This window comes from Lissotriton vulgaris, chromosome 5 (genome assembly GCF_964263255.1).
Source record: "Lissotriton vulgaris chromosome 5, aLisVul1.2, whole genome shotgun sequence".
NCBI lineage: Eukaryota > Metazoa > Chordata > Amphibia > Caudata > Salamandridae > Lissotriton > Lissotriton vulgaris.
Window position 1 is genome coordinate 101,391,375 of NC_141693.1, and position 12,286 is coordinate 101,403,660.

Below are 12,286 nucleotides of genomic sequence, written 5' to 3' on the forward strand. Positions count from 1 at the left end.
ACTTTAATTTTTTTAAATCTGCTAAAGAAATGTAGAATACAATGTGTGCAAAAAATGTCTTATGCTATCATTAAAACATAAGAATTAAACAAATGTTTCTCTGAACTCATGGCAAATTGCAATACAGTGATGTATTTCGAGTAGACCAATTATTTTCTCTCCTTGTAACACAGCTGTTAAAGTGTTAAGGAATTTGATACTGCTTAAAGCAGAACATAACTAGTATAGGAAAGGAATCACTGTGCTTCATATTCAACTAGTGAGTCAGGCAAGGACAGCTGTACCCTTGAACCTATGTTGCTAGAATTCCTTTTACTCCAGTGTCTGTGCATAACGTTTCTACTACTTTACTACTTTACTGGGGGAACCTGTGCATGCTTTGAATAAGGTTGGCCCTTTGAAAGATTCTTGTGACGACTCACCCTGGTGATGACAACCTTTAGGTTCAAAGTACTTGGAAGCCACATAAAAATATTGTAAGGTTTATAATTTGGAGAGACAAGAAACCCATTGCCTTCTGTTTCTCTGGAGTATGGCCCACATACTCTGCAGTTACATACAAGAAAAGGAAAGTATTGCACAATATCTTCCCTACAGAAACTCACTATAAAGAAAAACAATTAAATTAGAATTAAAGCAGAGGCAAAGAAGACGTACAGTTATCTTAAGAGCTTTCATTCACCTATGTGCATTTAGACATCTCTGTAATGGCAAATGCAATGCTGTAGAAGGAGGAACATAGGACAAGTGTCAACGCATTTGTGCGGTAACAAACGTGCAAAGGGAACAACACCGCAACTCCATATATGCACAGTAGAATATGGAGACACGTGAAATTGACTATTAGCTTAAAATGGGTGTGGGACATGCATGTGGCATTTCAATGCCTGTCTGAATTATCAGAAGTGTAAAAGGTTCACCTGTATGACCTTTCCACATTTGTAATCTAGCATTGTGGAAACAAATACACAATCATGTGACACAAGAACTATCTGATCATCAATAGGGATGTGATCATGGTATTAAGCGACATTGCATCACAGCAGCTGCTGTTGTGACCACAATCATGAATATAAAACACCGATCATACCATGGTATGCATATCTGAGAGGAAGCATCTGCCATGCCACGCTTGAGCAATGCCAGTTAACGAAGCACAATAAAAGAGGTAGCATTTATTGCAATCAGTGACACAAAAGACAGTGCTTTAGAGTTTCTGGCCAGGGATAAGAAGTAATGTTCTGTCACTGCAAGTGATTGTGTAAACCAGGGATACGCTACCAATTTACCACTATGCATGAATTATTTCGTGTTGGGCACTAAACACAGGATCAAAGCATAGCCTTAATTCATGAGGTACATAACCTTGCTGAGAAGCACATCAGTCTGTTTGAAGTTCATGGGGATCCAAACAACCGTAACAAAGTCAAGAGCTTCATCAGCTCTCTACAGAAGTACCTAGAATTGAGTTTGGAGGGAACACACAAATCCTTCCAGTTCTAGAGGAGACTTTAAACATGGAGTATAGTCCACAGAGTGAAATTCCTCCAACATGAGAATATTTATGTTAAGGAAATTCAGCCGATGGATTTTGCACCATGTTTAGAGTTTCCTCCAGAAACTGGAGAAATTTCGGTTCCCTCCAAACTCTAAATGAGTCCCTTAGTCTTGCACTAAACACGAATCTCGTAAAAGATGCTCTTTTGAAGTATCAGGAACCAAGTGGTGGATTACAAGGTGCATCTGGTGAGAACCATTTGAGTACATAATGAAATATTTAATGTAATAAAAGTAATTAACAGTTAGCGTTAGGACAAAAGTATATTAGTATGTAAATACAGGTGTTCTGTATGCCTTAAACTTAAAACTAGAATAATGCTTTGATGGACTATGAAAAAAAGGTTTTAATCAGATTTTGTGTTTCAGAAACATCTTATGAATCTTCCATGGTCTGTTATTGATCACCTTTTAGAAGTATGCTTAAACACAGGCTATTACAAAAGGATTACTTACCTACGAAGTTGCTTAGTTTGTGAAAATGAACTGTGAAAGCTAGCCAGCTTGTCACTATTGTTGTCATTCTAGTATAACAACACTGTTAGTAATAACGTTTCATTTGCTGTTGGCAAGCATTAACTAAAGTTTGGGTTTTCCACTTACAATAGCTCCTATGGTGGCATTAGCAGTGACTGGAGGCAGACCCAATAACATTCCCAAACAGTTACTTCAAACATGCTTGCTCATTTATAATTGCAAGTGAGACTGTGCGGAAGTGCATCCGTCTAGAAATGCCTTTATGTAGCATCAGCCCAGTCTGTACTTGCCCCACATTCACAAACCGTGCTTTTATCAATGGCACACCTCTAAGCCAAGCTCAACCTGGTCTTGGTGCATTGCAGAACTCTTTTCCAGTAGCATAAAAAAGCGTAATAGGAAATCAAATCTCTTGCAATTACAATAACGTAGTATAAAAAAGTAACAACACTTTTGGCAGAAATTGCATTTTTTATTGTAATAATAGGCATTAGAATTACCTAATTCAATTGTACTCAATATGGCAAACTAAGAAAGAAGAAAGGCTGAATTTTACCAAAGTGGGACTAGACCCGATTTCATATAGAACTCCGCAGCAAATATGGAGCTTATTGAGCTTTCGCACTGGATAAGTAATAAACGAAAGATGCAGCAAAGTTCTATAGTAACTACATGCCATTTTTATACAATATCTACTCTGCCACTTCCTTCATTACCTGTGGTAAATTTGTAAGTCACACTTCTGTGAATTACTACAAACTTCAACAAACAATGAAACATACAAGCAAATTAAACCTTATACAATACCTGTCTTGTACTTGGTAACTTGGGCTGCTACCACCTGTACATTTTCCTCCTCTTTCACAACTTCTTGCTTTAATAATGCAAGTTGAGTTCTCTTTTCACTCATCTGGGCATTCATTTCCCCCTTCTGAACACTGAGTTCTTCCAGAAGAGACTTCACCTCCTGTACAAGTTAACATAAATATAAAGAAAGGTCCTCTCACGATCAAGAAACCACTTTACAAATACTTATATTTACAAAAATAGCATTTCATTCCAAAAGGCTTGTAATAATATATAATAGAACAACTCGTTAGTTCATTTGGAGGGTTCAGGGATAAAAGAAGGTGTTCAATGCAGCTCAGTATTTTAATGAAGGCTGAGCCCCTTGAACAAGACAGTCTACTTTTACTTTTACATGCACTTCACACTTTTCTTGAATTGTAGGAGACTGTGCCCTGGGTAGTGCCTGAGTGGGCTCCTTTGAATTGTCAGTCTGCAATATGATAGTCTACCGGCCCTATAACTTCAGCCTCCATTCCATGCTGCCTCCTACAAAAGAGAACAAGCTGACAAAAAATATTTTTTTCCTTGTTAAGACAATCTGCTTTTATCTATATATGCACTCTGCACTCTAGAATTCAAAGAAAATGATGGGACGGCCCATCATCCCTGTGGTTACAGCTAATCATAGTTAACAACTTGCCTAATCTATACTACTATTATAAAGAGAGAACACAAACCTTTGAGCCAGGTAAACTCAAAAAGTACTGCACCAATCACTACACCCAATACACCATTTGAAAGGGGAGATGTAGCAGAAGGACATAGGCTATAGTTGTGGACACCATATTCATTAAAAAAGCAAAAATGCCAAAAGTGGGAAAGTAGTCCCTTGTGGGCGTTAGCGTGGGCGTGTCAAAGAAAAGATGTGGGCGTTTAGAGGGGCATGTCAAACAAAAGATGTGGGCGTTTACAGGGGCATGGCCCAAAGTACAAACAATAAACATATGCCAAACGATTTCACTGATTTCACTGTGCAAAGCACACACTTCACCAGACACTTCAATGTGCATAGCGCAAATGCGATTTCAATGATTTCACTGTGAAAGGCACACACTTAACTGTGCATCCCGCGCATTTGCAAAGGGCCGCCTACCACTCGCCTCGACATTCACGCATTCGTAGGCGTTACCCTTCAAACATTAACGCCTTCATGGGATGACATCCAAAAAGGGGCGCGCCTTCCATAATAATACAGTGCCACAGGAGGCAGGCTTACAAAAAGGGCCGCCTATCATTCGCGTTGCTTCGCACAGCCCACCAATCACGACACACAATGATTAACACACACATGAGTTGCGATACAAAAATATAACAAATGTTTAACCATTTGACAAACAAAAACGTTGTCACAGGGGGAGGAACGTAAACAAATAGGCGCCCATTTCTTAGACAAGAAAGCCAATCGACAGAACATGAACGAGACTTTACTCACAAGGCTCCGAATAATTACGTATGCTGCGGACAAAATTTAAAACTTACACAAACACTTTCGAATTTCAAACACTCTGCGTTATCAGTGGAACACTGCCATTATTGCACCAATAAAAACAAAATAAAACATTAGTAAAGGGATCGAACACGTAAACAAGGAAAGCCCCTTTCACAAACAAACAATTTCAGGCCAAAACATCCGAGCCACCACTGTAACACTTGCTGCACCTGCGGCGCAAATTACAACATTTGGGAAACAACAACATTCGAACACAGGAGGAACACTCTCGACAAGGACAGCAAAACAAAATTAGGTGTGGCTCAATGAAAACCTGCGGATGAATTAAACACACATTACTACGCAAACAAAAGTAAAGGCTACACTGAACATCGCCCATCCCCGGACAACGTCGGGACGGGCTGCTAGTTAATATTTATTAGGGGGTCCTTCTGCGACTCCTCGTAACTGGAGATTTTGCAATGTGAACTCTTATTACATAGGTCATATCACAAAATAAGAGACAAATCGCAAAATGTTGGTGCACAATTTCGCTTAGTAATTGGGCCTTGATTGGCAACATTGACAAATGAGTGGTAGGCTGTGAAAAGGGTGAGTCTATCATCACATATTTTTGGTGTCATGGCAGAAGCATTCAATTCTGTTTGCTGGCAGTTTGCAGTACAGTGAAAAGTATTCCACTGATTTTTTTCATATACATTTTAATGTGATACTGTATTTGAGGGCTGGTACATTTCACTGGGGTTCTTACAATAAACAGCTTGTAACCTGTAAGGAAGATTTTATATTAAGGAAATTTGGAAGAGGGCACAAAAGAAATGTAGTATTAACAAAATCTACATCATGCTATGGCATGCTATGCCGCCCATTCAGAAAAATTCCTATTGCTTTCACTGAACTCTGAAAACGCAACACTAAAAACATATTAATTCAACACCCAATCCCACCACAAGGCAGCCTCCAGCTTCTTTAGTTATTAGCACAAACATTCTGTTTATTCTATCCCTTTGGACATCATAATGTCCTCTTTACAAAGAGTTCTCCATGTTAGATTATGCCACAAACCTACCCGGATTTGCTTCCTTTTCTCAGTCACTTCGGCCTCTCCATCACGAAGGACTTCTCTGAGATCTACTTTCTTCTGGTCGATACAGTCTTGAAGGAGGTGCAGCTCCTCCTTCTTCTGGCCCAGCATCCGGTCCAAAGCCACGGTCTCCTCTTGTTGCTCTTCAACCTACAATAAGAAAACTCATTTTAAAATCTGGGTAGTCCATATGGCAAATGAGTCCTAAAGCTGTGGCAGGAGTGGTTTGTATGATCTACTGGACCCTGTGGTGGTTCCCCACAAATTGTCACTGATACATGCTTGTGTTTGCCATCCACTTTCTAGGGTTAAAACCAAAATGGGCCTGAAGAACAAGTTACTTAGCTTCGGTATCGATTTATCTGGTAGAAACTATCTAGCTGCAGATTTCTTACCTTTGAATTTTCCTGGGGTCAGGCTGGATTTGGAAACTTTTGCTGAGCAATAACCCTTGCAGGCCACCGGGTGGCGCCATTCGCCTCTGCGTCATCAGCATTGGTTATGACATTGCGGTACCTATATAGGCACAATCCAGGCATGTGGACATCCATTTTTTTCACGCGAGAAACGCAGAGCCAATACAAAACTGAGATAGTCGTGTACAAAACTAGGGTCCTGAAATGAGGAATAACCCTAGCCCTACAAAATTAGTCTGCAAAGCAGGGAGGCATGGGTGGAGCTGTAAGGAACCTGAAGCTAAATGGAGTTTCGACCAGATAATGCATTACCAAAGGTATGTAACTTATTCATCTGATAGAGACTTCTACCAGCAGATTCCTTACCTTTGAATTAGATACCAAAGCCATATCATCCCGGCGCTGGGTTGCTAACCAATACCTTACACTAGGAAGTCCTGCAGGGCCGAAAGGGCAAAATGTCCGTCCCTGCGGACCTGACTGTCCATGCAGTAGTGCTTGGCAAATGTGTTCAAGGATGTCCACGTTGGGGACTGACAGAGGTCCAGGACTGGGACAACCTGAGTCAAGGCTGTAGTCGCAGCCCTTACCCTGGTAAAATGGGCCCTTAATCTCGCAGGGGGCTGCTTCTTCACCAGGGCATAGCAGATCTTAATGCAGAGAACGACCCAGCGAGAGATGGTCCACTACTGCCCCGCCCCTTCTTAGCTCCCACGTACCCCACAAAGAGTTGGTCATTCAGCCTGGAACTCTTTGATGCGGTGAAGGTAGAACGACAATGCTCCTTTTGGGTCCAGACAGTGGAGACCCTCCTCTTCCTTAGAAGGATTCGGGGGGAGCAAAGAAGGTGGACATGCGTACGCGCAGCGTTGACTCGCAGCGGGCGCGCGGATTGTGCGCTGAAGGCGCGCCAAAGGCAAGCCCGTCTGCGCCCTTCCGCGCCTGGACCGCGCCCAGCGCCAGACCAACACCGTCCGAATCCCCGGCTGCCCCCGAGCCACCCCAGGACGCACCCACGGACCCTTCACCTGCCAATCCTGCAAGTTCTCCTGCATCTGGACCTGCACCGCACCCGCCAAGCCGAGCACCAGCAGCAACCACCTGAAGTGCATCCTGCTCAACACCCGCTCCATCCACAGACAGACCGTCGAACTCTGGAACCTCCTCGACTCCACATCACCAGATGTCGCCTTCCTCACGGAAACATGGATGAACGCCTCCTCAGCGGCTGGCATCGCCATCCCAGACGGATACAAGATCACCCGAAGGGACCGCGTCAACCAGACCGGAGGAGACATCGCCATCGTCCACAAGAACACCATCCGCATCACAACCAACTCCGACGACACCCTCACAACCGCCGAACACCTGCACTTCCAGATACACACCGACCCCAAGACCACCCTCAGAGGCACCCTCATCTACAGACCCCCGGAACCACACACACAATTCAGCGAAGACATTGCCGACTTCATTAGCCCACACGCCCTCCCCTCCGCTGACTACATCCTCCTTGGGGACCTCAACTTCCACCTAGAGAACAACAACAACCGCAACACCACCACCCTGCTGGACAACCTCGCCAATCTCGGACTCAAGCAACTGGTGACCACCCCCACCCACTACGCCGGCCACACGCTTGACCCCGTCTTCTCCTCCAGCAAGGACATCTCCTTCAGCAACACCACCGGACTCCACTGGACAGACCACAGCTGTGTCCACTTCAGCTTCAGTAGGACCACCACTCACCACCACCCACAACAGGTTCCTTGCAGAAGCTGGAACAAGATCACCACCGACCAACTCACCACATCCCTGAGCCAGAATCCTCCTGCCAGCTCAACGAACCCCAACCAAGCCGCCAACAACCTCACAAGGTGGATCACCAACTGTGCAGATGACCTCGCTCCACTGAAGACCCCCCCCCATCAGACCGGGCAGCAAGAAAGCATCCTGGTTCACAGATGAACTCAAGAGCTCCAAGAAGAACTGCCGGGCCCTCGAGAAAGCCTGGCGCAGAGACCCGACTACAGACAACATGACCACCCTCAAGCACGCCACACCACCAAGAAAACTGCAATCAAGGAACGATTGGACAACAACGCCCACAACAGCAAGGAACTCTTCAACATCGTCAAAGAGCTCTCGAACCCCAGCGCCAGAAACGACATCACTCTCTCGCAAGACCTCTGCAACTCGCTCGCCTCGTTCTTCCACAGCAAGATCGCAGACATACACAACAGTTTCAGCACACAGCCGACGCACCCTACGACCGTACCAATGCCCCCCACCACCACCCTCCGCGCCTGGACTCCGGTCAACACCGAAGACACTATCCGCACGATGAACTCCATCCACTCCGGATCACCAACCGACCCCTGCCCTCACCACGTCTTCAACAAGGCCGACTCCGTCATCGCACCCCACCTCCGGGACATCATCAACACCTCCTTCGACACCGCCACCTTCCCAGAGAGCTGGAAGCATGCCGAACTCAGCGCCCTACTGAAGAAACCATCAGCGGACCCCACCGACCTCAAAAACTACCGCCCCATCTCGCTCCTTCCTTTTCCTGCGAAAGTCATCGAAAAGACCGTCAACAGACAGCTGACCGCCTTCCTCGAGACTAATGGATCCCTCGACCACTCGCAGTTCGGCTTCCGGGCCAACCACAGCACCGAGACCACCCTCATCCCAGCCACCGACGACATCCGAGCCCTGCTCGACAATGGGGAAACAGCGGCCCTCATCCTCCTGGGCCTCTCTGCAGCGTTCGACACGGTCTGCCACCACACCCTAGTGCAGCGCCTGAACAACGTCGGCATCAGGGAGAAGGCACTGGAGTGGATCATCTCCTTCCTCGCCGGAAGAACCCAGAGAGTCCGCCTCCCCCCGTTCAAATCCGAGGCCACCGAAGTCATCTGCGGCGTACCACAAGGATCATCCCTCAGCCCCAAGCTGTTCAACATGTACATGAGCCCCCTCGCGGCCATCGCACGCCAACACAACCTCAACATCATCTCCTACGCCGACGACACCCAGCTGATCCTGTCCCTCACCAACGACCCCGCAACCGCCAGAACCAACCTACACGAAGGGATGAAAGACGTAGCCGAGTGGATGATGAACAGCCGCCTGAAACTGAACTCAGATAAGACGGAAGTCCTCATCCTGGGACCATCACCCTCCGCCTGGGACGACTCCTGGTGGCCCTCTGCCCTGGGCAGCGTACCCAAACCAACGGACCACGCACGCAACCTGGGCTTCATCCTGGACTCCTCCCTCTCGATGACCAGACAGGTCAACGCCGTCTCCTCGTCATGCTTAAACATCCTACGCATGCTACGCAAGATCTTCCGGTGGATCCCCACCGAAACCAGGAAGACGGTCACCCAGGCCCTCGTCACCAGCCGACTGGACTACGGCAACTCCCTCTACACCGGAACCACAGTCAAACTTCAGAAAAGACTCCAGCGCATCCAGAACGCTTCAGCACGACTCATCCTGGACATCCCCAGACACAGTCACATCGCTGGACACCTGAGAGACCTGCACTGGCTCCCCGTCAGCAAGAGAATCACGTTCCGACTCCTCACCCACGCACACAAAGCTCTCCACAACCAAGGCCCCGGATACCTCAACGACCGCCTGACCTACACTCCCACCCGCCAGCTACGATCGACCAACCACGCCCTCACCGCCGTTCCCCGCATCCGAAGAGCCACAACGGGAGGAAGATCCTTCTCCTACCTGGCTGCCAAGACGTGGAACTCCCTCCCCATCCACCTCTGCCTGACCCAAGACCACCTCTCCTTCAGGAAGCAACTCAAGACCTGACTGTTCGAACAGTAGAGGACCCCCCTCCCCCAAGCGCCTTGAGACCCTCCGGTTGAGTAGCGAGCTATACAAATGCTTTGATTGATTGATTGATTGACAGCGTGATGGATTCGCCCCGATTGAATGGGGTCACAACCTTTGGGAAAAAATGAATCTGGCGGGCATGGCCAAAATGGCGGACGAGTAGGATGTGCCTGCTCGCCGCTCCAGTCCTTCACCTGTGCCCCAACTCTACAGTACCTCATAGCTGATCCAGGAGGGTGAAGAAATATCGCTGGCACCCCCCGGGAACGATCATGCAGCAGACTGACCGGGGTGGGTAAGGGGCATGGTACAGACCCAGAGGATTGCACCTGCTGTTCCTGCACCGCTGGGCCTGTGGGTGTGCGGGCCCCCGGATGTCAGTGGCTGGACCCTGGGAGTCTGTAGCACGAAGGAGGTGAGCCAGGCCCAGCAATAGATGGAGAGGGTGTGCAGGTCCTCCTCTCCCTCAGCGATATCGACCCAAGCGGCGGCTCCGCGTGACCGGGATCTGCGCAGGACTGGGACCGCCAGCCGTGGAGCCTGAACTTCCAGTGGTCTGTAGCGGGAGCCCCGAGCATAGGGTGGGAGCCCCTAACATGGGAAGTGAGGTGGGAGATGGGACCCACTCCCCGAAGTACAGGAGTAGCCTGAAAGGAATTGCAACACTGCGCTTTCCCACGGACACATATCGGGAACTTCGGAGGCTCAAAGACACTGGAGGCCGGCCGCAGGGTTCACAGTAGCTGGGAGCAGGAAGAGGAAGCAATGGTCCCAGTGGAAGATGGGGACAGAGCTCATTTGCTTGTCAGGGCTGATCGCGAGGCGACGATCGGGAAATCAGAGCGAGTTGGCAGCCCTGCCCGCAAAGACAGCCCCTTACAAGAAAGCAGTCAGGCCAGAGCAAAGGGGGAAGACTGCCTGCGCGGGCTCTGGGACTTTTGCAGCCTAGCCTAGGTGGAGTGCAGAGTAGGGTGGCACAGCAGCAGACTCTCCTGAGCATTCGGTGGTGGGCGGAACCCCAGATCCCCGCCTTTTTCTGGCTGACAGTGAGTGACCACGGGGCCCTGCTTCTTACACTCAGTTTGGAGACCCGTTCGGTAGCTGCAGTAATCATACTGAGGGAAGGTGGGGTGGGAGAAGAGGTCTCGCCGACCCCTGAGAGAGCAAGAGTAAAAGCAGCCAGGGGTCCCGTGAAGGTGGAGGGACGCTTTATCCGTTGCATGCTTGTGACGGAACCGCTCCGTCACAAGCCACGGGTGAGCTGTGCTTGTGACGGAACGGTTCCGTCACGGCCCGCTCGCCGCGTCTGCGCGGCGCGAATTCCGCGCCTGCGCTGACTGATTAATGGGCGGGCGGGTTCGTGACGGAACCGCTCCGTCACAAGCACAGCTCGCCCGCGAGCCGTGACGGAGCGGTTCCGTCAGAACTATGGGACCGCCGCGCGACCCCCCCCCCCCCCCGGAATAGCCGCCGCAGGGAAGGGGTTAAGAAGCTCAGCTGCTCATGGCCTCGGGCCTTGAAGTCAGGGCCCCATCCCTAAAACAGAGTACAGTCATAAGAGGAGAAGTTATTCATGGCCATGGCAACAAAGCAAAGAAGGAGCGTTCAGTGAAGGATCTTCTCCTTAAAATTAACGCAGGAGGGGTCGAGGCAGCCACGTCCTCGAGTGGACACTCAGTAGAGCACGAGCAGGGTGATGCTGAAGGCCCTGTCACACGCACGTTTCTTAAATCCTTATTTGCCTCTTTGAAGGGGGAATTCCATGCCATGAAGAAAGAGATATCCCTAAAACTCTGGGATCTGCGAAAGGACATGGACTTAGCAGGTGAAAGAGTCGACACACTGGAAACGCAGGCCTCAACGAGAGATGGAGAGATTGACCAGCTTCAACAGGGGATCCTGCGCCTTCAAGATCAGCAACTGGACCTTCAGACTCACACGGAGGACCTCGAGAATCGCTCCCGACCGAACTATATAATAATTTGAGTGGTCCCTCAGAGAGCAGAAGAGCAGGACATAGAAGCCTTTGTGGAAGAACTCTTTTGATTAATCTTAGGAGCACCCCCCATCCGGAGCAACGGATCAAATCGGACCCACCTATAAAACCTGCGACAGCTCCCCTCCCGGACATCCTAACGTGTGTTCATGACTGTCAGCTAAAAGAACGGATTCTTTGGGAAGCGCGCAACAAGCACCCTATCGAATTTTGCTCATCCAGGCCCCTCCTGTATGAGGACTTAGCCGTGTCTACCCTGCAAAAAAGAAGGGACTTCAGGCCGACCTCAGCTTTCTTGCGCTCCAAAAACATTTCGTATTTCCCCGGGCACCCCTTCCGGATAATGTTTCAGTGGGATGGCAAGCTCCGTTAAATCCACTCACAGCAGGAAGCCAAAACACTACTCAATCTGACCGAAGACGACATGGGGGCCCCAACGTGGGACGGCGCTGGAGGCAACGCACCGTAGCAGAGAAATGGCGAGATGTGGGAAGGAACCCGCTGCGCCTCCGACCGGACTCCGAGACGATGGCCAAAGAAATAAAAGCAGTTATTGCATCACTAGAAGACGACTAAGGTGCTGCAGAATGTTGACC

The 12,286-nt window shown here is 48.8% G+C and overlaps 1 protein-coding gene across 1 annotated transcript in view; it reads right to left on the reverse strand.

The window, feature by feature from the left end:
• Positions 1-12,286, reverse strand: part of CNTRL (centriolin) — an 857,679-nt gene that overhangs the window by 241,692 nt on the left and 603,701 nt on the right. Inside the window, exons 30-31 of the mRNA XM_086920986.1 lie at positions 5,403-5,567; positions 2,842-3,001 (exon numbers count right to left, since the gene is read on the reverse strand). Of these exons, the coding sequence (XP_086777112.1) occupies positions 2,842-3,001; positions 5,403-5,567 (325 nt within the window). The remainder of the gene's footprint in view (positions 1-2,841; positions 3,002-5,402; positions 5,568-12,286) is intronic.